Here is a 27,367-nt window from a genome sequence, read left to right as displayed (position 1 = left end):
TTTGGATCCTTTGCCCCTTGCCGTTGACTTTGATAGGGACAACTATAGCTTGAAGTTTCTATCTGCGTGCTTTCTGCTGTGACATATTTTTCCCTTCATAACCAGAAGGGAAAGGATGGCAGTACCTTGTTCTTCCTGAACTTTTCCTTTAAACATTGTACAGGTAGTGAAATAGGTTCCCAAATAAAGTGAACAGTATCTCTAGACATCAAGAGGTAAAATGTATCCGCAAAGTTTTATGTTTTCATGCTGCTGCCAAAGTCTTCCTTCATTTCTTCCCTCTCCCTCCCTAGGCTGTAAGTGTTTCTTCATCAACAGTCCACAGCAAAAATGTTTTTTGTTTTTTTTTCTCCTCAGATATGTTGTACATACTGGGAGGATGATGCATTGTCCTTGTATTTCATTTCTTCTTGTCTTGTATTTCATTTCTTCTTGTCAGCCTTTTCATGTGCAAATCCACAGACTGGAGTCCAGAGACAACCATATCCTTAGTGCAGTACTGTAACAAACTTCCCTGAATAAGGCGAGATGATTTATAGACAAAAAAACCCTCCTCTGCACATGTGTTAGAGGAAATGCTCTGTACCCTTGTACAGCATGAGGCAGATAGATAGCAGGGTAGTGTCAGGCTGAGGACAGATCCCATCCGCTGTTTCTCAGTGCTAACAACTAAAATACAATTGTCTTGGAAACCCATGGGGCAATTTATACCAGGTGGCTTGACCTGAATACTGAAGTCTTTCACTTTCAAGTCCAGTGCCTGCTCGTTAGTCGCTCATACTTATGATATCAGTTATTATTAGTCATTTCAGAACATTTTATACAGCTGTGCTTGGGCTTAATTTACCCTTTCCCAACAGTGATACTGCCCTGTATCCCGTCAGTTCCTTGGAGAGGCAGTAATCGATGGACACGCAGGACTGCCAGCTGTTCAAAAATAATGAGCTTGGGTTTTCAAAAATTGGCAACTTCTGGGTTATAATTTCCTGAAGAAGGTATAAGCTGTTCCTTAGAGCTCCACCCTCAACATAGTGCAGAGTGACTTATAGGTACATGCTGAGGCAATTCTCTTTGATAGAGTGCATTCAATCCATGCTGTTCAGGACAAAGAAACAAAAATAACAGCAATTCTTCCACCAGAGGATCACTGTTTGCTAATAATTCTTAAGGTGGTGCCATCAGGTAGCAGTACTTTACTTTTTTGTTGAAGTCAATATCCAGGCATCCTTGTGAGAGCACTAGACATGTCTTGTAAAATCTTTTGGTTGCATTTTAGCTAAGGATATTTCTAGGATGCAGAGCCAAAGAGTCATCTCCCAATTTACTCCTGGACACAGTTTTCCATGGGAAGGAAGCTACAGCAGCCTTTGGCTGCGTCACTCGACTGAGTGAACAGGAAACCAGGGCCATGAAGTGTGCCGTGGCTGCTCAGCCAAGATGCAGTCTGAGAAAAGCCTGGACCTGCAACTCCAGTGAAATGTTTGCAGTTCTGTGGATCCACAAAGGTTGAAAACAACAGATCTTCAGTATGTTACATATAGGAGAAAATGAAACATAAGGAGCAAAAAGAAAACTGTTCTCCAGATGTGCTCAACTGGGAAGTTTTTAATCAGAAATATGCTTTTGAAGTGAACCTCCCAGTTATTCCTGTTAACTGTACTTTGGTTTGTATCACTGAGCAGGCTTGGAGCTTACAGATGAGATATCTTTTTGGATGAAGCTGGACTTTCTGATTGATTGTAAGGAGCATGTAAGGAACACACCTAATGTGCTCCAGTTGCTAGCGGACGTTCATTCAGACAGTAGGACCAGGCTAGAACTAGTCTGAAGTAACACCCCTGAAATGCGTATGGTGTGGGTGGCAGGTCCTCAGCATCAGCTGTTTCATTCTGCACATCGCTCCTTTTGTCCCCACTGCTTCCCACAGTAGGCACAACCTGGTAAATTGTGGAAGATGGGGTGTGAGGATGGATTTTTCTAGATCCTAATGCCTGCCTAGAATCCCATTCACAGCTACTACTTCTAATCCCTTCTTCCAAGTACTGCCATGGGATGAAGCAATTCAGAGCTGGCTGAACTCTCACCATACTCACTCAGAAGGCCCAGCTTTGCTGAGATTATTTGTCAGCAGGCTGTACTCTAAGGGGTTTCTATTTGACTGATAAAAAAAAAAAAAAGGCATACTTAAATTTAGTTCTACTAATGTCAACTGTCTGGTTACTAGAGAAATCTTTCTCATAGAAAATATTCTTGTTTTATGAATCATTTAGCACATCAGAGGTAACATAATAAAAATAGATTGCTGCCATGAGATCAGTGTCTCCTGCTTTGAAAATAATGCATAGTTTTGACTATATTTATTTTTGAGGATTGTATTCTTCCAGCAGCAGGAATCATTACCCTGTGATACCTTTAAAACTGACAAGTCTCCTAATTATCATTCCTGCAGCATCTTATAGCCTCACTGACATTCTGTAAGCACGTTAACTATTCTGGTTTAGTCTCTTCATATGGTAGTGTAACTCAGATCTGTTTCAGGAAGTCTTGCAGGTTTTTTGATGCATTTCCCTTTTGCCTTGCCACATTATAAATGATCTTTTCTTTTTTTCATTTTAAAATATTCTGTCAGCTGTTGTATACCTGTCTGTGCTTTCTTACTGCTATCAGAATAGGGACACTGTAAAACTGGGAGTACAAGCAGATGAAAGAACTATTTACCTCCTTATCCGAGCATTTCCCTGCATAGGAGAAAGAAGTTCAGAAGATTAGGTATCAGTGTGGGAGAACACTGATAAAGTCCAGAGTGAAGGGAAGAGGGAAGCTCAGTAGCAGCTCTGCAGAAAAAAGGACTGAAGTGTGCTTGAGTGAGCAGAGTAACAGCAGGGAAATCTGAAAGGTACTGTTCCTGAGCCAAATCCTTGTACACATTAAAGGGTTGGATAGTTGATGAAATAGGGAGCCCTCCAAGTAAATGCTGCCTGCAACATCTGCCTCTGCGCTGTGCAGGAAATTTGCTTTGGCAGAGTGCACACAGCCTTACAAAGCCTATGGTTAGAGGAGGGTTCTTTGTACTGTGCTTCACGTCTGTTTGCTCCCAAGCAAGAGGTGACCTGTGCAAGTGCAGGTATGTGGATGGAAGCAGTGTGATTCAGTTGCTGACCACACTTAACATCTGAGTGAAAAGTTTTGTTGAAAACACGTCTTTTGACAACATCCTCCCTCCTAAAGATTTTTCACAGTAAATTTTGCTGAACCATATCTGGCTCCCTTGTCTTGCGTAGGTTCTGTGATGCCAATTGCTAACAGAGAGTTTCGTTTGGCTCAATATATAGGAGCCTGGGCTTTTTAATGGGAAAATCTGAGTTCTGTTTTCCCAGGGAGTACCAGAGCTTGCAGTACCACTGGTGGTGCCGGCATGTTCATTTAAAAGTGCTATATCCTATTCTGCAGTCTGAGGGAACTGAAAAGAGGTGGTGAGGAGGTGTGGAAAGGGAGATTTGGCACCATGATTTTACTTGCTTTTTACTTTGCATACTCTTGATTGTTTCCCCTACCCAATTTAGTTCTCTCTTTAGAATCCGCCGTGTGGAGCTGGTGTGATTATGGTTTCCTGAAGGATTCCCCATCTCCTTTAGACTACTGTATTTGTTGCTCACTGTTCAAAGGCAGAATGGAAACTTGCTTCTATGCATCTTCAGAATTGCTGGAGGCACCACTTTGACCCCATTAAATTGTTTGTCCCAGATCCGGTTGCCACCAGACGGTATCAATATAATTTGAACCTGCAGACTAAAGCCTCTGAGTGCTGGCTAAACACTTGCCTTATAGTGTAGAGGTTACACTGAAGTAATGGGAACCAAATTACTCCAAGTTTTTTCTTTGCTTTCACTAGGTTATTGAATTATAGCATCGTGTTTGTAGTGCTTCAGGGAGAAATGAATTAGGAGTGAGATCTACATGCTTGCCTTACAGTAAAGTTTTATGGGTAGAGACAAGGGAAACATTCTCCAAATGCTATTAAAAGATTTTACTTAAGGTCCCATATATTTTCAATGTAATCTGAGAGCTGACTTTGATTCACGCATAAACCAGTTTGAACTTTGGAGCAATACCTATGTGTGTTCCCTTTTGTTCCTTTTTGGGTGATTGCAACCTTAAAGCTCAAAAAACTTTCTTAAAGCTGGTTACAGAAAAAAGAAATCATAAAATATGATTTGCACATTTGGTAGATGAGGAGGAAATAAAAGACCTAGTAGAGACTTTACTGATTATTTATGACTACTGGTAAATAACTGCAGATTTCTACAATGGACTTACCCAGTTTTCCTTCTGATCTGTAACATGGAAGCTGAGCAACTTTTGATTCAGGAGATCTGCTTATATCTCCTTTGAGCAGTGAAAATGCCTAATCAAGGCAGAGAAACTGTCTGAGCAGCCAGGGATCAGGTTAGGAAACCCAGAGACCCTTGTCTTTGAATTGGAGAGATGTGGATTCGATGGATGGACCACTCGGTGGATAAGGAATTGGCTGGATGGTCGCACTCAAAGAGTTGTGGTCAACAGTTCAATGTCCAAGTGGAGAACAGTGACGAGTGGCGTTCCTCAGGGGTCGGTACTGGGACCGGCACTGTTCAACATCTTTGTCGGCGACATGGACAGTGGGATCGAGGGCACCCTCAGCAAGTTTGCTGATGACACCAAGCTGTGTGGTGTGGTTGACATGCTGGAGGGAGGGGATGCCATCCAGAGGGACCTTGACAGGCTGGGGAGGTGGGCCCGTGCGAACCGCATGAAGTTCAAGGCCATGTGCAAGGTCCTGCACGTGGGTTGGCACAATCCCAAGCATGACTGTAGGCTGGGCGAGGAATGGATTGAAAGCAGCCCTGAGGAGAAGGACTTGGGGGTATTGATTGACGAGAAGCTCAACATGAGCCGGCAGTGTGCGCTTGCAGCCCAGAAAGCCAACCGTGTCCTGGGCTGCATCTAAAGAAGTGTGACCAGCAGGTCGAGGGAGGTGATCCTGCCCCTCTACTCTGCTCTTGTGAGACCCCACCTGGAGTACTGCGTCCAGCTCTGGGGGCCCCAGTACAGGAGAGACATGGACCTGTTGGAGCAAGTCCAGAGGAGGGCCACAAAGCTGATCAGAGGGCTGGAGCACCTCTCCTATGAGGACAGGCTGAGAGAGTTGGGGTTGTTCAGCCTGGAGAAGAGAAGGCTCCGGGGAGATCTAATTGCGGCTTACCAGTACCTGAAGGGGCCTACAGGAAAGATGGTGAGGGACTGTTTATGAGGGAGTGTAGTGACAGGACAAGGGGGAATGGGTTTAAGCTGAAGAAGGGTCGATTTAGGTAAGACATAAGGAAGAAGTTCTGTACTGTGAGAGCGGTGAGGCACTGGAACAGGTCGCCCAGAGAAGCTGTGGATGCCCCCTCCCTGGAAGTGTTCAAGGCCAGGCTGGATGAGGCTTTGGGCAACGTGGTCTAGTGGAGGGTGTCCCTGCCCATGGCAGGGGGGTTGGGACTAGATGATCTTGAAGGTCCCTTCCAACCCAAACCATTCTATGATTCTATGATAAGTACTGTAGTGCTTATCTTCTTGGTGTAGCCCCCAAGGTAATTTATGGTGCTTTAGCAGAGCTTTTGTTTAATACTCTTTTTTAAAAGCAAAGTAGTAACTATTGTTTGTAGTATATCCCGCTTTAAAATAGTAGGAGAAAATGGATAAAGATGTCGCTTGGGAGCCCAAGTTAGAGCTGAACACGGCAGCATTTGCTGCCTAAGTTCTTGTTAGCCTTAGAGTACGAGGAGATGGCTGACATGGTGCTGACCACATCTTGAGCCTGTGTAAGCAGCAAAAGGTTGTGTTTAGTGTGCCAACTATCATGATTAAAGGCTAGATTAGGGACCCTCCATGCCGAGATGCCACGTTTTCATGGAATTTTCCAGTGGTCATCTCTGACAGGAAAGGATGTGACGTTTGGGGAGGTTTTAAATCAAAGCCTTCTGTTTATTTTGAGTTGTAGCCTGCAGGATCCCCTTACTGTGGATGCCTTATGCTTTTTGGTAGTCATTAGTGCTTGACAGAAAGGGAAGCGACTGCTGAATGGGATGAGACGGTGCCAGATTCTCTTTATTCTCCTGATCTGAGAGACTGCGTCTGCAAGCAGACAGAAAACATTTAGAGGGAAGTAGTAAATCACAAATATTGACAATACAAGTTATCACAGTGTGCAACCCAGAGAAATGGGTGAAAGCTTTTCTTTTTAGCACAGTAGGCAGCTATCAGTTGGGTTACGCTGACCAGGGATGAGTGGACTGGGGAACTGCTTTTTAACACAGTTACTTGAGGGGCAGGACACTGTAAGTGTGTACCTACAGAAATAACAGTAGATCAGAAAAGAATGGACAGGATGGGATGGCAGGCAGTGGGCTGCCACTGCAATTTCAGAAATACTTGGTGCTAGTACAGAAGCCTTCCAGTATGGCTAGGAGCAGAAAGAAAATGGCACAGCAAGGAAAAGGGTAAAAAACAAAGAGGAAAGGAGCTGGATGGAAAAAATCTGGCAAAGGAAGAAAGCAGAGATGTGTTTTCAGGGAGGGTGTGGCAGGACAGCAGCAATGATGCAGAAGTCTGAAAAGCACAGCGAAGTCCTATTGTGTTTAGTGTCCGAGAATTACCTACATTGCACATTCCTAGTTTTTGGTGAGTCACTTAGAAGGGCCTTCATTACCGTCCCAGAGTCTTTTGCATTGTTGGATTACTATTTTTAAGCTCTCCCTATCCCTCTACCCCATTTATTTTCTTTTTTTTTTTTTCCCCCCATTTATTAGTCTTCCACCTGCTCTTTGTAATGTTCTTTCAGTTCGCGTGACAATCCTGGATTCTTAAGTAGGCATAAATCCCCAAAGTAGGGAACATAACAGTAGTAATTCCTCTTACGGATCTTAAACTGGGATCTTTAATACTAGAATGAAAGCCTACCAGTTTCTGAGGCTGTTAGTTCCTTCTAGCATGACTCTTACTATGTGCTGGTGGAAGTCAACTAGCCAGTGGAAATGTACTGCCCAAGCTTGGCCAGTTTGCTTTACAGTTTCTTCGTAGAAACAGCAATTTAGAGTAATCAACCAAAAAGTAAAGAAGTACAAATCTGTAACTCTGACATCCCGTTGGCAATTCAGCTGTTGGATCCACTTGTGTTGGCAGGAGTCGGTGGTCAAAGGCAGATAGATGATCTTTTCTGCAGAGTTATGAGTGGATTTGAATGGGCTGCGGGATGCGAGGTGCCAGGGTAAGACTGTAGATGAAGGGTGGGATGTGGATCATTTAGGCTATTGTGTTGGGTTTGCGTGGCAGGGTTTTGGTGGCGGGGGGGCTACAGGGGTGGCTTCTGTGAGAAGCTGCTAGAAGCTCCCCCTGTGTCTGATAGAGCCAATGCCAGCCGGCTCTAAGACGGGCCCGCCGCTGGCCAAGGCCAAGCCAATCAGCGCCTCTGTGATAACATATTTAAGAAGAAGAAAAACACTTAGAGCTTTTGGCAGCCAGAGAGAGGAGTGAGAAGATGTAAGAAACTCTGCAGACACCAAGGTCAGTGCAGAAGGAGGGGCAGGAGGAGCTCCAGGCACCGGAGCAGAGATCCCCCTGCAGCCCGTGGTGAAGGCCATGGTGAAGCAGGCTGTCCCCCTGCAGCCCATGGAGGAAGGATGAGGGGGTGTAGCGATTCCACCTGCAGCCCGTGGAGGACCCCACGCCGGAGCAGGTGGAGGCACCTGAAGGAGGCTGCGGCCCGTGGGAAGCCCACGCTGGAGCAAGTTCCAGGCCGGACCGGTGGACCCGTGAAGAGGGGAGCCCACGCCAGGGCAGGTTTGCTGGCAGGACTTGTGACCCCGTGGGGGACCCACGCTGGAGCAGTTTGCTCCTGAAGGTCTGCACCCCGTGAGAGGGACTCCATGCTGGAGCAGGGGAACGATGAGAGGAGTCCTCCCCCTGAGGATGAAGAAGCGGCAGAAACACCGTGAGATGAACTGACCGCAACCCCCATTCCCCCTTCCCCCTGTGCCGCTGAGGGGGGGAAGGTTGAAGCCGGGAGTGAAGTTGAGCCCGGGAAGATGGGAGGGGTGGGGGGAAGTGTTTTAAGAGTTGATTTTATTTTCTCATTCCTCTACTCTGTTTTGCCTAGTAATAAATTAGATGAATTCCCTCTCTAAGTTCAGTCTGTTTTGCTTCTGACGATAATTAGTGAGTGATCTCTCCCTGTCCTTATCTCGACCTACAAGCATTTCGTTATGCCTCTTCTCCCCTGTTTGGTGAATGAGGGGAGTGAGAGAGCGGCTCTGGTGGGCACCTGGCCCCCAGCCAGGCTCAACCCACCACAGCTATTTTGTATTGCTTTGTAAAAAGCTTTGCTTTGCGTGACTGTTTCTTCCCATTATATGTGACATTTATTGTGGGGGAGGAGAGAGCTTCTTATCCTACACTGAGACAGAGAAATGTATGGATATTTATTCTCAGCTATCTAATCTGGAGTTGAGCTGCATTTCAGATGTGAACGGGACAGACTGTATGAAGAGAAGGCAAAGGTAACAGCAGCCTCAGTCTCTGGATGTTACGTTTAACCTTCATGCTCCTTGAGTGAGGATCAGGTGAAAGGAGAAAGGTCTCAGAAAACAGAGAGATGCTGAAGATGGAATCTGCTATAAAGAAGGAAGCAGATGAGCTTCATGGTCCCTGGTCTTGTGTTGAGGGTAACTTGACATTTACATCCAAGACTTTGTCTTCCATAACCCAGATGACAAATAGATTTTCTAAAACAAAGCAAAATTCATCTTACTAGCTTTTATTCACTGCTGGTTGCCTGACTCGCTTGAAAATTTTTCTCTTCAGCTGTATCTGGGTTTTAAGCCTCTTGAGTCAATGGAGATCAAAAAGCTGCTGTGACCTACAGGCTTAGCTTGTATCAAAGGACCCAACAGGTACAGCCTAAAGACACTGCACCCAAAGGCAGAGGTACTCAAGGAATCTATGTAAATTTGAGGGCTATGAGCAAGAATCTCTAGCAGGAATCCACACTTTCAGATTTGTATTTATTTGAAGTAATTTTGTTACTGATGCTTTTCTTTTCAGTGGGCCTCTGCATGACTATACTTAGTGAATACACTGTTGGGATTGTTTTTTCTCTTTTATGTGGCATCTATATAATAGCATCCTTATATAGCATCAAGGATTCAAGATGCTATTCTAGTAAATGGCCCTAACTTTACTCATTCATAGCATCCCATCAAATGACATCCAGTTCAAATATTAAACCCTAACAACAAAAGTAATGGTTGGAGGCTTTGCTGTCTTGGCACAGCCAATGCAGTTGACAGTCTTTTCTACATTGCTAAAGGCTTTAAGTGCTGCATTCTCGGGAAACCTCTCTAAATTGAAGAGAAAAAAAATTGTATTTGAACACTTAGTACTTAAAAGTGTATCTGACTGAATAGATAAGCTACACTCATGCTATAGAGAAATGCCATGTTTGCTTGCACTGTTGTGTGCATACAGCTTTTGATTTGTGTTTCAGTCTTGGATTATACGTTTTTTTGGGATCAGCAATGCAATTTTGATCCATGGCTGTAGAGCACTTAATACAACAGAAGCCTGTGCCTCACTGTAGTTCCTAGTCACTACTTCAATATTGGTAAAAAGAGCAGTGAAAAGAAATATGAAAACTGAAGTGGAGGATTTCTGGAGTACAAGGGAAAGAATTCCAGTATTGAACTTCTAGATTTCCTAGATGTGAATGAACATCTTTACTGTTCTCCTTTTATAATTCTTGTGGCAAACAACTGTATATAATGTTCCCCAAGACAGCAAGAATCCATCTTATTTTGGGGAGTTCTATGTATCTCGGATTGCTAGGAGGTGTAAGTGCTCAGCATATCTGTAAAATAACACTGTTAAAACACTAAAAATCCCTTCTGCTTCCAAAATATTTTATAAGTTATTTTAGAAAAACAGTTCTAAAGTATACTTATTTGACTATGTGGACACTTGCTTCATTTCTTCACTGATTGATTTTATGTAAAACTTTTAAAACTAATAAATAAAATATGAGAAGCAAAAACACTCATGATTTCTAAATGAAAGTCTGTTCATTTTCATAATAATGCAGTGGGCTGGTGCCAGAATAGTTCATAATTCAGTAATGTCTTAAAATATTCAAACTTTTTTTTTAAAGAACATTAGTTGTGATTATTTTTGGAAGTACTTTTGAAATGGCTGCATTTAAAGAGTCACCAGAGTGTCTCGGATCTGTTCACAATAATGCAAGCATTGCACTGGTGAAACGTCTGGTTGTTTTGAAATTCCAGAATGAACACCATGTTGATGTTTTTTGGGGTTTTTAATACAAATACATTTTGGTAAACTTGAAGCCAAATTAATCCATTTTTCCAGATTTGTTCTTATAAATAATCCCTGAGGAATCATGTATGCCTTACATGGCTGCTTTTTTTCATTTTGTTTTGACCGTTCTGTTGTCCATAATTACAGTAGGTACTCCGTTGCAGAAGAATAATCCTGTGTAGGTTTAATGGTCTTTTCTGGCTTAGACTAACTTCTGGATCAAATATTAAAATTGATTAAATTTTATTTGAGTAAAACTCCTAGGTTCCAAGCGGCAGACTTCTCAGTAGCCAAAAACTGTTGAAAGAAAAGAGTTTATGCCGAGGTACAATACCAATATGAATACCCACAGAATTCATTTGTTAAAAAGAACGCATTTTATAAACATTTGTGTTTTGACCACTAGTCCATGAAATATAGCAACAAGACCAGCAAATTTTATTATGTGATTTTATGCATCTAGTCCTGTATCCACATCAAAAAACCACATTTATTTCCTTTTCAAATTATAGTATACATCTTTCTTTACAGATAAGCAAACAATATATAAAATTAATGTTCTACAAAATTATAAACCTTTGCGTTTGTAAAGAATAAAGGAGTCTAAAACGTGTAGTTGCAAGCATTCACACTTGATTAATTTGACCAAAGATTTGTATTATTATTATTCTTCTGCGGCTCTTAAAATTTCTTGTCAAGCAGATTGTCAGTCTTGGTTGCTCACTGTGCAGCCTTCTTGATGCTTAACCTATCCTGTGATCTGCAAAAGATGCTCCCTGCTTTGTGTTGTGATTCACAGGCCATACATCGTATTAGTTTTTCACTATGAAACCAGCATTTTGCTGTTTCTTCCATATGGGCTGAGGCAGCTCTTCAGCTAGTGTAAACTGCTACAGCTCAAGCAAAGCTGGAAGACCTCTCTCACTAAGCCTACTTACTTTAAACAGAGATCAGTTTTATGTAGCAAGTTTAACTAGCATCACATATACTGACCTGCATGTTTGCTTTTACAAACAAATAACAGAAAATGAGAGTCAATTTCCTTTTTTAAAATCCTAGTTAAAAGGTTTTTTATAAAGCGATATAATCTGTCTTGCTACGCATAGCTTATTTAATTTTCCAGCACATATCTCCTTAGAAGCTCATTCAAAAAGATAATTCTAATATTTTCAAGGTACTTCAAATGATCAAACTTTAATCAGTAGTTTTATCCTGAACCTCTTAGGTCAGAGAAAATTCAGAGCAGAGCAGACCTTGTTCGTTGTGCTGGTTCCCGGGAACCCGGCTGGTTGGTTGGCTGCTGCGTTGAGCTGGCTGGTGTGTGCAAATGCCCGCTTCCTGGCAGACGTTCAGATCTGGTAAGATTTTTGTGGTTGGTACCCAGAGGGGAAGACACAAGTGTTTTGAACCCATAAGGACTTCAATTTTATTTTGGAAACATGAGGGCTGAATGCTACAAAAGCTGAGAGAGAGTCCTTTACGGGCACAAATTGCACACATGATTTGAAAACCCAGTACCTTTTCCTTTCAATACATGGCTGTCAAGGTATCAGTCTTACATTGACAGGATTTTTATCTTCCTCAAACTTGCTCCTATGTACACCAGGATATGCCATTGTACAGTATGAATATCACATATTTAAATCATCGATCAGTTTTTTTTTTTTTTGGTGGATATTCATCAAGACAATATCGTTTCCAAGTCTTACATCAAGGGAAACGATAATCCTCCTCCATTCTTTGTGATTTTTGAGATGGTGCTTCATGTAGAACTGTAGAAGGAAAATGTACCCTGGACAGCTTTCCATTCCAGTGATTTCATTAATGATCAAATGTTTTTAAGTGGCACGCAGTACCTTGAAGGATTGCAGCCAATCTATAGTTCCCGGTAGGTCAGTCCTAAGGATTGAACCTAGTATATAATGTACGATTAACCTCTGTTGTCATCAAAACATACAATGGCAGTTCAGAACTCATTGGCATTGGTTTTAGTTTTAGATGAACAGAGAGCCTGCATCACAATTATATAAGCTGTCTTCTTTTATCCCTAGTTTTATTATATTTATATTTCATGTAATTTGTTCCAACTGTGAATGTTTCAGATACTGAAAGAGTTACTGCCCTTACAGCATTTTATTGTATAGGGTTCAAAGTGGCAACGATGAGAAATGAACCAGACTGTCTTCACGTGGCTTTGAAATGCTGTATTGCAAAATAGAGCGCTGCACCCTGTGTCTGCATAAAACATGGTCTCAATTAAACTTCTACTAAAACAGTTTCATCTGTTTAAAAGTATGCTTATTTTTGACTACACATATAATTTAGGGTTTTTTTAAGTTTCACTAAAAAAACACTGGTCCATGGAAAATAAGATGACTTACATTACTAGAAATCAGTAACCCTATTTAATTACTACAAAATACTGGTTTAAGGCTACCGTTGAGATCAAGTTACTTCAACTTGGTTTCTAAGGAAACTAAAATCTACACACTGATAACCATACATCAATAAAAAAGAAAAAAAAAACCAAACCCAAAACACCTTAGTATCTCTCCTTAGTGGGCTTATATAGAGAGCAGTTTCAAAATAGTATTTTATTATAACTCAAATTAAAAAATACATTAGGTCATTCTGTTCACATTTTGCCATATAAAAAGTGAACATAAGCTGTTAAAAAAAAAAAAGACTTAAGATAATCTCCACAGACTCATTCCTTTACACAATTATTTTCATTAGGTAATCTTTTTACACTGGGAAAGGATTCTTTAGCTGGGAAACACTTTATAAAGGATCAAACATTTTGTTTGTATACCACATATAGCCTGGATATTTGAAAACTTCCTGTCCTTAATTGCCTATGCAAAATGATTCATGGTGCAAATTGGTATTCACAAGTTATTATGAGCATTAATTTATATTTTTTCCTTTGTACAGGCATCTAAAGATTAGATTTATAGGCAGTGCTGAAATGCATTTTATTTTGTTTTGAAATCAAGATTGCGACATCCTTTAAATTATATTCACATTCTGTGTGGATTTCAAACTATTGTCATTGTGATGATGGTTTGGGTGTTTTGTGGGAGGGTGGTTGTATCTCGGAGTATTGGTTTGGTTAAATACAATACATGGACAAAAGACAAAGTAAATTTTAAGGAGTTTTATGAAAACCAGTATTTTTCCCAAGCGTTAAAAACAGCATATGAAAATCTATAGGGTTAAGTTCTTATGTGGGGCTTTTTAAACCTATTTTTAATGGAAAGAAATTGGAGCAGAATACAAAAAAACAGCGATTTTCTCCTTGAAAATGGTTTTGATACTGTCAAACTTTTCATTAGAAGATGAAAATGTAATTTTCTTCAACAGCTGTGTTTGGATTAAAGTCTGAAATTTCAATTTTGTCAAGAAGGAAATTTTTTGTGAGGAGAAAAGAAAAAAAACCCAACATTTTGACTGACTATAATATATAATATATGCAGGATATATATATAGGTACACATGCAGGAATACAGAGCCAGCATCTCCGCTGGTGTAAAACATCTAAGTGTCTCTGAAGTCACAACTTGCCTAACTAAGATCAGCTGTGAATCTCACCTAAGAAATTTTTGCTTATCTCATATTCACCTCTCTGTGGAATGCTGGAGCCGGTTTCTGAATGACGTGATTCTGATATAAAAGGCATAAATATAGTAGTGCCAGGAACTACAGAGTTAACCTTCTGAACGCCGGAACGCGTCAGTGGCAAGAAACAGAGGTATGACTGTAACATTACTTACAGTCTTGAAATACTGTTGAAGGAAAAGTCAAGCTTGTCTGTAAGAAGGCTACTAAAATTCTTTTCAGGTCTTCAGAAAAATTGTGTTTGCAATGTAATTCCTTAAGACTACTTAAGACTAAGACCACTTCAAATTATAATGAATTTTTCTGGTTTCAGGGTAGAGCCTTCAATGTCCTGGTTACTGACCAACGTGGTACTTTGACTTGATCAAGTAAGCAATTCCAGAGGTGTGTTTTCTAGGTGGTTCTCGGTTTACTTCTAAAGCTTTTAACAAATATGTATAGAAAAGATGCTTCTACAGCACAGTAATAGTAAATGCGGTATTTTCAGGCAAGCACACCAAATTCAACTATGCTGATGACTCTGAACTTCCATGTTAGTAAGAAAGCTCCCTGTTGATGTTTGTTTATTGGTACCCAAATTTGTAAAGCTGCACCTTAATGTGTTTTAGTATCTAACTGCACATTTCTACACATTTTCTAGCCTTTCAGAATTATACTGAACAGTGCTATTAAGCAATACTACACAAGAAATGTAGTGAACTATTTCAGAACCTAACTTGATTCATTTTAATTTTCTAGTTACATTGGAGAATATACCATTTTGCCAAGTGCAACTCACACTTCTATATTTTACTTTCTTTGGTATGCTCTGGGCTTTTTACAGTTGTTTTTAAAACTCCCATTAAAGTGTATCCTTCAGTAAGGATTGCAGAATTTAAAGATGAAGAGTCTCATCTGACAGGGAGCAGCTACTCTTGCTTTCCAGTGCTTTCTTCAGACTGTTTCAAATGATGGAATCTTACAATTTGTCTTAGAGAACTTTCACTATGGTATGTTTAATTAAATGGGGGGGAACAAAAAAAAAAATCTATGCTTATAAGTATGTAACTTCAGGTGGATGGAGTTAAACAATATATGTAAGATTTGGATAGCTCCCCCACTAAGCTACCAGAAAATATATTTATCGATGCCTGATTTTTTTTTATGCTGATCTTTATAAAGTACAACACTTGCTTCTAGTAAAGGTTTTGTTCCAAAGAAGAAATTACTTGTGGTTAAGGAAGTCCTTGCTACAGCATTCAGAGGTGCACTTCTTGCACTCTGACTTACCAAATTCAGAGCAATCCCATTGACTTCATTGGTTTTACAGAAGATTTGCGTGCTTCATCAAAGATCAGAATCAGGACTGAAGATTTCTTGCCCTACAGACCTATATTCTTCATCTCTCCTGAGTTACAGAACCAGCTCTACTCTGTCGCGAAGCTCAAAAGTAGCAGTGATTCTCCTTCGGTATCTGATTTGCTTATCTGAATTAAAAGTGGAGATACTTCAGGCAAGAAATTATCAATGCCTCTTCGGAGCATTTAGATATTGAAATCTCTGAAAAACTTCTGCTACACGTTGCTTAGAATGGTATAGGATGTAACTATGGGAATGACAGATCTCAGTGTTAAGCCCATTTTTTGTTCTGCTTTTGTGTGGAAAGGCAAACTGAAGACACAACTGGTCTGGTTGAGGAGTTCTGAATCCTCTTTTGTTAATTTTGTTCTCTCAAATGTGAAACATCACTCCCTCTCCCTGCAAGGTGCCCAAGGCAGATGGCCATCCTTCCTGTCTGAATGGTGACGGCCTTTCTCCAGGCTGGCAAGAATGTTGTTCCATAGGACCATCCAGTCAAGGAGGACACGAGAAGGGACCTTCCACCATTCTCTTCTAAGACAAAGCTTAGCAAGTAACTACAACAGAATGCAAGTTTGGTCAATTTAAGAATTCAGCAGAGAGGCTTCTACTGTACCTAGCAGATCGGAACTTGAGCTCATGGTAACATTGCACAAAGCTGTGATAAATGAAAGTGATTGGCAAGGCTAATAAAACGATGCCACTAACCACACAAATTCCTCCAAGAATCCTTCCTGGTACAGTGATGGGACACATGTCACCATAACCAACTGTGGTCATTGAGATGATCACCCACCAACAAGCAGCAGGAATGCTGGCATAATCCTTATTCTTTGTTCCCAAGTCCAGCCCATTTTCAAGAAGCTGGGAAAGTGCACTGAAAATTGCCATAGCAACACAGATAAAGACAAGTAGCATCACCATCTCTCTGTAACAGCGCTTCAGAGTCAGACCAAGTGTTTGAAGGCCAATGAAATGACGAGCCAGTTTAATCACCCAAAAAATCCTCATCATTCTTAAGACCCTCAAGGTGACTCCAGCCCTCTGAAGCTGCGAATTTTCCCCTGTAAAGACCGTCATTAGAACAGAGATGTAGTAAGGAGTGATTGCCAGTAAATCAATGATGTTGAGAGGTCTTCTGACAAACTCACACTTGTTTTTGGAGACGATGAACCTCACAATGCACTCTGCAGTGAACCAGCCTATGCAGATAGCTTCAATTATCCTGTCAAAAGAAACAAAGTACAGTACTTATGTTCTGTGCAAAAGCTTCAGTGGATGTTTGGTTTGTTCACAGATATTACCAAATTGACACTCAGACCTTCACGAACGACAAACAGAAACCCACGTTATTCTTACCCTAGGCATGTAGCACCAGATTTCAGCAATTAAGCTGAGGATCTAGTGAGGAGTTTAAACTGATCATTGCTAAGAATTCTCTCACTGATCATTTTCTTTGAATTACAGATTGTTACTTGTCCTAATACTGGGCAAATATGCCTACAAAAACTGGAACCCTATGGGAAATGGTATGCCACCAATGCAAATGTATAACATTATCTAGAACACCTTTTTTGTTGTTGGTGGTTAGGTTTTGAGGGATTTTGTTCATTTGTTGTTTGTTTGTTTTAAATATGTGTGGCCTGATCCACTTGGGGATGCCAAAGACTGTGGATCAGTGAACTGGCTGGTTATGAACAGCAACATATAGAACGAGACTGCTACATGAAAATGAAAGTGAAGGTGGAGTAGGCAGAAATCAACTTTTGCATTGGATAATTCATGCAGATTGCCTCTTCAGGAACCAACCTAAACCAGTCTGTATGATTTGCATCCCAAACAGGGGCTTACCTAGAACTATGTTCAGAACTTCCTATGTATTGCCACTGAACACAGATGGTATTTTATTTTTCACCACTGGGCACACAAAGTAATAAGCTTGTGTCTCCCCATTTACCACTACACTGTGCAGTATTGAATTTTTTTCTTGTGTTTTAAACATAACTCCACCTAAAGTGTGTTGCAGCAAAAATGTCAAGGTTACCAAAGCAATAGGCAAGATCATCTTCTTGCCAAATACAAATAATGGTCTTAAGACAAGAAATCCTGGAAGGTGATTTCAGTATGTTCTTAAATATTTTCAAGTCCTAGTGCAGTGAATGAGACTTGAGAACATCTCAACTTGAAACCATTGGAAGATAGAAACAGAAGATGAAAATATTGCTCTAAAATTATTTAATAGCTGTTATGCATGTAGTTTCAAATCTCCCATCTGAAAAAACCCTTTTCTTAAGAATTCAGACTGTGCTCACTTGTTTAGTATAGGTGGGAATGGGAGCTAATCTTTCCCTCTTGCCTTTATCTTTTTTTTCACCAACAGTTTGCAGAAAAAGCCAATCACCAGTGCCTTCTCGTACCAAAAGGTCTGAAACCAAACTGATGTGAGATTGGAGATTTGAAAATACTACTACAAGCAGAAGGTTTTTTGCTACCGCAGGGATCCTAACAAGGTAGTGTCTGTAGAAACATAATATTCTGGAAATAATAATCTGGCTGTCATTTCAAACCTAAAAATTTTTTCCCTAACACATCTGCATAATTTTGTACCAGTTCTGAAATCTATTGTTATTATTAAGACAACAGCCTGTTAGAAAGACAATATCCTTCTGTAACTGCTGTAATTATACTACTAGACTCTATAAACTAACTTTTATAACAGTTTCATACACTAAAGTTTTATTTAATTTTTATTCATTCATTCACTTTAGTTTTATGCTAAAAAAATGGAGGAAACCGTAGTGGTCAGTTGATGTAAAGTCGTGAGGTTCACTGTAACTCCAGCCACAGCAAATTTAAATGAACATAAATTAACGACTTTTACAATTATTCACATAAAATCAGACCTTGTTTTTCTTGTTTCATGAATAACAAAGTTTTGTAAGCAAGTGGCCTTTCTTCATAAAGGGCTTATAAAACACTTGTTCATCGTAGCACCTTTTGATAGAAAGACCTGTGGATTTCAAAAAATAGCGTGCTCTTAAGAATTATGTGTTCTCTTAAAAATTAAGCTTTTAAAAATACTAGTGCTTCTTTTAATAATGACAGTGAGTGGTAACTACCTCAGATGCAGATTTAATTTCTTTTAAAAAATGCTCAGATCTTCTAAACAGAAGTCATGTACAGAATATATGAAAGTTATTATATGAATGGGGATTATCATTCCTTTATGTTGAAAAAAAAAAAATCAAGAAAAAACGTTACTAAGTTCTCTTAAATCCTTTTTACACATATAGAGGAAATACCTAAGACTTTCCCTAGGAAAATCAGTCAAACAGCAAGATCGTGGTAATGGATCCACTGATAAAGTCGGAATGTACTTAATATATTGGCTATTTGAGATATCATATAGTGATTAAAAGAAAAATTGTATCTGGATAGAAAGTTGCAGCCAGGAATATTCAACAATTCCAACAGATTCTATTTCATTACATTTTGAGATTTCTCTGGTAGTGCTGCCTGTATCCTATGACATGGGACATTTAAATGAAAAAGCAATTTGTAATTTTACAGTTTAAAGCTTTTTCACTCAGTATTTCCTCCTGATGCCCTGATAATGTTGGAGATGTGATTTCTCCATTTTGTCACAAATTAGACAGGTTATCTCTGGGTTGAGCTGTAAGGAAGTTGGGTCCTGATCATTGTGATTCAGTAGAAATCTTCTTTATAAATCAACATTGATTCAGTGGTCCAGTATAACTTTGGGGAATAGTTGTGCAAGTAAAAATTCATGAAATATGATCAATCCATTGTTTTACTTTGGCAGTTCCTATCACAATAGATACTGTAAATCAGTTATACTTACGCAGGGAGGACTGGAGAGCCTTTTATTGCAGAACAGACTTGAAGAGAGCTAAGGAACATCACTGATGCAAAAATGACAAAGCAAGATCAAGACAGTGGGCGACGCATTACCACCACACTGTTACATATTGTGCTTCCCTTTCTCCGTTCTACATCTATCCTTCATTCTCATCAGTTATAAGCATCCTTGCTAGCGAGAAGATGAAGAAGAAGGGTAGCGACCCTTATTTTTTCCTTTCCTCTCCTTACTTCTTAGCCACCAGTGAAATACTTTTCATTTTTCCTCTCTCGTCACTCCTTTTTGCCTGTGTAGATGGATTTCGGCTGTCCTGCTGAATCATGTAAAAGCGCTTTGGTGAGCAGAACTAGAAACCCCTGGTCTGTTGGGAAATCTGGAGTGCTACATACTACGTTTCCACTTTCAGATCAAGTCTCCCTCTCCTTGTAGTGACTTATCGTTATAGCTAACCTTGTTAATGCATAAGTAACATCTAATTAGGAAAGCAAATTTAACAGTCCTCAAGAGAACTTAACTGAGTATGAAGTTAAATCCAAGTAAAATGCACGCACTCAGAAGACTGAAGTTACTGTATCTTCTGTAACCAATTCTTAAAATAATTGCTGCATATTCACAGGACAGACTGCCTTTTATTGCCTACTCCTGGAATAATGCTGTTTTAAAATCTATAATCTATATAATTAAATCACGAGCTTTATTTGGTAAAATGTAGTACCTATTTTATAAACTTCCATCATAGTTTTTGGTTGGTTTTTTTTCCCCCATCAGTTCAGTTTTTAAATAGCTAGTATGCAAAAGGAGAGGGGAAATTAAAAACAAACTCATGAAGTGTTTCCTTGAAGATTCCCCACAAAATTTATAAATAATTAGAGAAAATACGAAATCCTAATTTTTATTCAGTTATAGGTTATTCCAGCTCAAACTTACTGTTCATTGTCCCAGACCTAAGCACATGAAAGAGGGTTTTTCTCCTAAAATTTTAAGCCTCTTGGTACCTAACAGTCTGTCAAGATTGCTCTAATGAGTCTTTTGTCCATAAACAGGAAATCAAGCCTTTGTGAGCCTCCTTTCTACTGTAATCCCATCACTGTTCAATTTTCTGTTCCATCTGATAACGTCCTTTCAGAATCAGCTATTTTATGTACAATGAGTTAAACCACTTCAGAAATTATTTTTTCAATCAGTTACAAGACTAGTTTGTTATTACTAAAAAAATCATATTGTGAATGTCTTAGAATATTTCAACTTAGCATTATTCTTTGCCCCAGCATGCTGATTTGTATATTTTCAGTATCCCCTGGTGAGCTGGTTGAAATCTAGCCAAAATATTCATTAGTGGCACTATTATCTATTAAGCTTGTAAATAAAACATACACATCAACGGGACACATGAGGAAAACAGATGATATGATTGAAGACAGTATATGACAGGATTAAAGATTAAAGTCTGTCAGCAGTGATTTGTTAAATTGTTGCTAAAGCCTATTTCCATGTAAAGCACATTAAACCTGAAAAATGTCCAAGCAGTAGCCAGAATGATCAAATTCCGGCTCAGGAAGCCTCCTAGTCATTTCTGCAAATGTCTTTTTTTTAATCCTTTTGAAATCAAGAGGATTTCTGTCTCACTCCAAACTGTAGAGTAAGGAGCACAGAACAGCTAGTTTCCCTACATTAAAACCCTTGCTGGCTTTTTTCCATTCTGTCCCTGATTTGGTAGCAATAATATGTCTTGATGCATTAAACTCCGGTGCTTTATGTGGGAGGTTCTAAGGACCCAGCGCTCCCCAGGGAAGGGGCAAATGCCTTTTGCAGCTCTCAGGGATACCTGGATGTGAACATCTCGAGCCCTGGGGTCCTCAGCATTTTTTTTCCAGATACTTTGAACAGGAGCAGCACCTAGCCCTGGTGAGTTCGTCAAGGTTCTCCTGTAGCCAGGCAGTGATACGCATCAATTCTTTGTGTTATCTCTGTTTTTCAAAAATCTCTTAAAATTCATTAGAAGAATCCATGTCCGTGTTTTTAACCTAGGTCTGTAGTTCCAATCTTTACCTTCGGTCTACCGTCAGAACTTAGCCAAAAATGTGGGGTTCAGGTTAGATCTCACCCAAAAAAGAAGTTCTTATTTTTTTTGAACAGATGTTGGATGAGAGCATTCGGGTGTTCTGAAATTCCACAACCATAAAGGAATAATGATTTTTGTGTCTAAAATTCAAATGCAACTTTTTAAGCTGATGTTTTGCAGAGATGAAAAAAAGCCCACTGACATCTGTTGAGAGCTGCTGTTTGGAGAAGTTACTGTGTTTATCTGCTTTTGCTCAAGAACACAGCAATCTTACGGGCTTGATAACCGAGGGATTCTTTCAATACAAATTTAATCATGATTGGTAAGTTGAAAAGGGGCAGCAGTCTCTCCCTTGTGCTGAACAAGCTACTCCTATTTAGTGTTGGAAAAATAGCTTAAAGGCAGGTAGAAGGAACTGCGCTGGCAGTAAGTCAAGCAGCTTCAAATGACTTCCTATGACAGGCTTGAGAAGCTCTCCCCGAAAGATTACGCTTACGATCAGTGTATGGCCGGGCCCTGATCAGAGACTCGCAGTACGCATCTGTTGGCACAGTTCAGAGGAGAGCAAAGACGACTTGAAATTGCCAGAAGCAACAGAAGGGGAGACAGGTGTCCCTGCTGTCTGCTCCTAAACTGTGCAAATCCGATGCAAATCTTTAGCTCTGATAAGTGAAACGTGCCAAGGCAGGGAAGAGAGCAAAAAAAAATCTTAAAATGCAAAAAATTTAATAACTCATCCCTCATCCTGAGAAAGGACCTGGGGAAGGCAAGCCCTCTGCAAATCAGGGAATTGTACTGTCAGTTCTGTAAGATCTGTGAAATTCAGAGGTCAGATTCCACATCCCTCTCTCCTTAAAAGCGCTTACTTGTGGAGTTCTCTGTTGCCCTCTAAAGGGTGTTACTCCAAAGGCTCGGAAATAGCCATAAGCTGTTTACACTTTGAGAGCGCGGTCACCATGAAAAGTCCTAACGATGTAATGGTTTCTGAGAAGAGTTGGGTGGACTCAATTCCTCTTCTGATGATGAGGTGTTCATATAAGAAAAATAAACACAGCTGGTATTAGCTGGCGGCTGTAGTAACCCTCATTACAAATCTCATTAAAGAGGCTGATTTTGTAAATTACAGAGTTAGTGGCTCCCTCACTCCCGGAGATGATGTCAAGGTAAGCTGGAGACACACTGGTACAGCTGTGTTTGCTACAGCTGCCCAAAGCGGTTCTGTGCATTGGTTACCAGAGTTCAGCCACGGGAATGATCTACGTGGCACCTTTCTGAGCCAAAAGTAACCTAACGTCAAGGAAAGGATGGGGGGGGGGTTATTAGTAAACGTGTGAGAGAATATCAGGTTTCAAAGTAGCTGAATTTCATGAGGTAGTTCTCATCTCTTCTAAGCAGTGGCTTATGCTGATCTGAATAGTCAGTTCCATCCAAAATCTACAGCCTAAGGACTTCTAGATAAGGCATTCAAATTTCATTTCTAAAAGTTTTCAAAATATGTTTTTAGAATAACGTAGTCTTCATACTAGTAATTACAGGGCCACGTGAGTCAAAACTCACTTGTATGCAGCATTTATGTCACAATTTCTCTTGACAAAAAAATTTATATTATTGTATTACCATGTTATACAGATTATTTTTTTATTTCAGTGAGGAACCTTGATTAATACACAGAAGACAGAATTTGGCTTCAAACTTTCAAATGTATCAGAAACTAGTGGCCAGATTTTTAAAAGCCTTCTCACCTAAGATGGACAGTAGTGCCAGACACAGCAGACAATCCCAGACACTCCTGTGTGATTTCTGCGGTCAGACTTTCAAATAAGCCACTTAGCTGCTTAGGTTTTGAAAACCTAACTCATTTTAAATTAAATAACTACAAACAAAAGAAAATATAAACAAGTAAAGGGAAATAAAGTCAGATGACAACTGGGCTTGTTAAGTCAAATCCCATGGCATGTGTAAGTAGTTGTAACTAAACTGGATCACTCACTTAAAAGCAACTGTAGCTCACACCTTTTTTTCCAGCTATAACAGGCTTTTTAGTCATGATGCAGCATATGCCACAAAGAAAGGAGTGGCTCCCGAAAGAGAACAAGGCCACCTCGGCAGGTGACCAGCTGTGGACAGAAAGGAACGCATCGGTATCTGTTTTCCATGTGTTCACCATTAAATTGCTACCAGTTCCCGTGCAGCGAGAGCACAGGGGTTAAGTCACACGTGAAATGAACCAGCCTGTATCGGTGTTTATACCTGACAGACTTTTGCAAGAAGATGGTTAGAAACTGTTCAGCCACAACGTTTACAGTTATCTCTCTCTTTCTGTTGCAATTCCATGGAGTACTACAACCAGTACTGAAGAAACTCGCCCTACCGTTGATAGAGGTCCTTTTGGTTTTAACGTGGCCTTCACTGCCCTGCGAAGTGCTTGGCTGCATCTTACCAGTATTCAGGATCTTATCCTTCAAACACTTGGTATACAATGTGCAATCGTTCAGAAAAGTAAAATTACATGTGTGTAGAATCCACACATCTTCCTGAAGACAAAGACGCTATGAAGGAAAAATTACACGTCATGTGCCCTGCTACTCTGCAAGTTGAATTCTTTCAGTAAGATAAAAATGGTTGACGACTCCCACATGGTGAAGATGTGAACAAAGATATGACCGATGTCATTAATGCTGTGGTAGTGTTGCTTCTGTTTTCCACTGTCTATTGGGGATGTCTAAGCAATTTGCTGCCTTACAAAAAGATCACTCAGAGCATCCACCCTTTGAAATAACCTTGCAAAGCTTAAGTACGCCTTTTTAAAGGGAAGAATCTGTAAGAGCAACTTCTGACATACCTGAATTAAGCAGGAATCAACAACAACTCAATCTGCATCTGCTTTCTTTTTGTTCGTACAATTAATTCTTTGGCTCAGCTACAATCAGAAATACAGGTGCAGTTTTCCATTAAGCTAATGGAAACTATGAAAATACTTCCCAAGGAATTGATTTGGCTACTACGATATAATATATCACATTCCAATTAACTCTATGGTAAAAGATGATGATTTCATAATGACAAGGCTGTGATTTCACTGTAGGGCCCCTCTAGCAGAGCAGAAGCTGAAAACTTTTTGTTGAATAGCCTGTTTTAAAAGCAGGGAGAAGCTAGCAAATACAAGAAACATTTACTTCTTTCTTTATATGTCAGTCTTATTCATGGGAGAAATCCTACCAGAGCAGTCTTGATTCTGTTCTCTAGGGAACAGAAGAGAGAGCGCAATGATACTGAAGTCAGCAGAGTTGCATTGATGTAACCCTAAGCTGAGGTCACAAAGAAGATGAAAAAGGGTTGTTCTTACTAATAAGGCTTGGGATTGAGCCTTATACCCCGTGCCCTGGTTTCTGCAACTGTTTTGCAATGTTTAGTGTGTTTACACGTTTTATCTAAAGGAAATGTAAATATCTGTTACTTTCATACATTGGGGTGCTTATATGATGCATTTGCAAGAGCTTAATGCTCAGTCTGATCCTCTCCTGTGTTTCCCCACACAGAGAATGTGAGATGTGAAGAGGAACGGGGGTAAGGCTGCTCCCACATACAAGATTTTACAAGATGAGAACCGTAACAGGCACTGGATCTGCTCCAGCAGAAGGACCTGTATGAATACACGCAGAGTACATACAGGATTGTGCTTTTCCCAGAGGAAAAGAGAATGGAATTGCATTCTTTTCTTTTAGGGTTTTATTTCCTTTTTTTCCCCCACGATCGTAAGGCCTTACATGATTCCCCGAGTGTTTGAACTTCTCTATGTGGGTAAGGAGTCCCGTGGCTCCTAAAAGGGGGGGTGGGGGTGGATAAGAGCTCCAAGATCCTGCAGAGGAGGAGGCACCCTTCCACAGAACAGGAGCCGTATTCCGATGGCACCTGCTCTGCTGTCAGCCTGCCCGAGACCCCAGCCTGCCTGCCTGCCTGCCGGCCCCGGGCTGCCTGTAGCTCGGCCGCTGCCTGCGCCCGCCGCGGGGCTCCGCTCCCACGCCCGTCCCCTGCACCCGGAGCCGCCGGGCGCCCGGCAGAGCCCGGTGGGAGCCGGAGCTGCAGAGCAGCGCCCGCTCCCCCGAGACGCCCCCGCAGCCCGCCCCGGCTCCCCAGTTCGGGGCCGGGGTTTTAAGGCGCGCTGGCGATCTCCGCCGGCGGCGGCTACAGCTATGGACCGTCAGGACGAGGGGCAGGACACACTGGACGGGACACACGGGGACCGGACAGCGGGAAAATAAAGGATCCTCCTACCCTGAGGGCTCCCTCACTGACTCTGCTGTGTACCTGCTCTGCTCCTCCACGCTGCGGTTCTCCGGCGCCCGCCACTCGGGCAGGGTGCTGGCGCACAGCACCACCATGGACACGATGACGAAGAGGATGGAGACGGTGGCCAGGATCTGGGCGGCCACGGAAGACGTGGGCTCCTCGAAAGTCCTCCTCATCCTCTCCAGCCACTTCCCGCCCTCGGCTCCCGTCGGCCGCCGGCCCTTGCCCTCGAGGCCGCCGGCCGGCTCCCCCGGCGGCTCCTCCGCCGCGTAGTAGGTGCACGTCTCGGACATGCGGTCGTCGAGGCGGCGCTGGCAGCAGTAGTCGAGGTGGGAACCCTCCAGCCCCCAGTAGATCATCTCGTTGTAGAAGGAGAGCTCGCACATGTGCGGCACGAAGCGCAGGTGGCCGTGCCGCACGTACAGCATGATGAAGCCGAAGGCCTCCGAGTGCCGGTCGAAGAAGTACTCGTTCCGCTCCCGGTCGTAGTCGTCGCACACCTCCAGCACGTCCTGCTCCGAGAGGCAGCCGTGCAGGCGGCTCACCCGCCGCAGCGGGAAATCCTTCAGCACCTCCCGGGAGAAGGAGTACCGGGTGCCCCCGACGTTCAACACCACCGAGGGGCCGCGGCCAAAGTTCATGGCTTGGGCGGGACGGAGGAGGGGAAGGGCGGGCGAGGCGGGGGGCAGCGCGGGCGGCGGAGGCTGCCCCGGCTCCGGCTGTGCTCGCACCGCTGGCGGCTCCCGCTTGGCGACGGGGCGGGCGGGGAGGGAGGGGGGGAGGGAAAGAAGGCGGGAGAGGCGCCGCTGCGGGCGCCCCAGCGGCCGCGCAGGAGACGGGGCGCGGCGGAGGCTGTGCGCCCCCCCGGCGATGCCGCTCGCAGGTGCGGCCGCCGCCTCAGCGTCGGCGGGCGGGAGCCTCCGCGGGGCCCCGCCGGGGCGGGGGCGCGGTCGCGGGCATGGCGGGGCCGGGGAGCTCCGCGCCCGGCACCGCTCCGCTCCGCCGGTGCCGGCTCGGAGGCGAGCGAGAGGCGGCGCGGCAGCGGCGGGGTGGGGACACGCCTCCTCCCCCGCCCGCGCACATGGCGGAGCGCAGCGCGGGGGGCTGCCGCGGGGCTCCCGCCCGGGGCCCGGCCCCGCTCCCTTCGCGGACCCCCTCCGGGCAGAGGGCTTCGGCTGCAGCGGAGGAGAGCCCGTCCGAGCCGGCCCCGCTGCCCGCCCCGAGAACTGGCACTTAGGCGAAGTTGTCCGCGAAACCCAAGTAAAATTTTGGGGGCGTTTTTTTCCGCCAAACGAAGCTGAAAGTGGAGCGTTTGAGCACCACACCGCTCGCCCCTGGCTTAAGGCAGCCGGCTGCCAGCGCCTCTCGCTCCCGTCTCGTTTGTTCGCCGCGGCCCTGGCAGCCGGTGCGGCGGGCGGCTCCCGGCAGGGCTGGGCGGCGGGGGGTTCCTACAGAACGCGGGCTGCTGTTCAGAGCCCGTCCCCCACATCCTCCGTGCACATCTGGGTAGGGGCACGCTTCTCTTTTTCGTCCTCACACAGTGTATGGGCACCAGGAAGAGTCAGGTGCCTTGGGCAGAGCCTTCGTCCCTGCTTCTGCCTACCTCCGTCTCATGCCTGTGCTCCCGCAGCTCCCCACAGTCTTGTGTCCAACACCTGTCATCAGCTGGCACGACCCTGTCTGCTCTCTAAAGCTTTGATTTCGTTTGGTGGCACTATGTGCAGGGAGTTCTTCATTTCCACTATTGGTTTATTCCCTTCCACCCCCCCCCCCCCCAACCCCCACCCCCCAGT

At 42.7% G+C, this 27,367-nt stretch overlaps 1 protein-coding gene and 1 long non-coding RNA gene across 5 annotated transcripts in view; one reads left to right on the top strand and one right to left on the bottom strand.

The window, feature by feature from the left end:
• The window catches only part of LOC129204622 (uncharacterized), a 29,951-nt gene extending 4,387 nt beyond the window's left edge, over positions 1-25,564 (top strand). The window contains exons 2-6 of one of the 3 annotated variants that reach the window (XR_008576442.1): positions 11,612-11,744; positions 14,318-14,388; positions 17,723-17,852; positions 21,465-21,606; positions 24,824-25,564. This is a non-coding gene — a long non-coding RNA (uncharacterized LOC129204622). Of the gene's footprint in view, positions 1-11,611; positions 14,389-17,722; positions 17,853-21,464; positions 21,607-24,823 lie in introns of all 3 variants that reach the window. The other 2 variants (XR_008576443.1, XR_008576444.1) reach the window with 2 other exon arrangements.
• KCNG3 (potassium voltage-gated channel modifier subfamily G member 3) lies at positions 10,802-26,964 on the bottom strand. Of its 2 annotated transcripts, none has more exons than XM_054820858.1 (2): positions 25,560-26,964; positions 10,802-16,567 (listed from the first exon to the last, which is right to left on the bottom strand). In XM_054820858.1, the coding sequence occupies exons 1-2, from the start codon at positions 26,213-26,215 to the stop codon at positions 15,922-15,924; spliced, it is 1,302 nt and encodes a 433-aa protein (XP_054676833.1). In that variant the 5' UTR covers positions 26,216-26,964; the 3' UTR covers positions 10,802-15,921. The 2 variants fall into 2 exon arrangements, with proteins under 2 accessions (XP_054676833.1, XP_054676834.1); XM_054820859.1 differs by having other exon boundaries at positions 25,593-26,964.
• Positions 26,965-27,367: the final 403 nt, after the last annotated feature.

Source organism: Grus americana, chromosome 3 (assembly GCF_028858705.1).
Source record: "Grus americana isolate bGruAme1 chromosome 3, bGruAme1.mat, whole genome shotgun sequence".
Lineage (NCBI taxonomy): Eukaryota > Metazoa > Chordata > Aves > Gruiformes > Gruidae > Grus > Grus americana.
The sequence above is the reverse complement of the archived record's forward strand: the minus strand, read 5'-3'. Positions and strand labels throughout refer to the sequence as shown.

Excerpts from the sequence above, each read along its gene's own strand:
- KCNG3 (XM_054820858.1), bottom strand. The coding sequence starts at position 26,215 with ATGAACTTTGGCCGCGGCCCCTCGGTGGTGTTGAACGTCGGGGGCACC. Across the intron at positions 16,568-25,559 it reads TCAGTGAGGGAGCCCTCAGG|GATAATTGAAGCTATCTGCA; the intron begins GTAGGAGGATCC and ends TTCTTTTGACAG.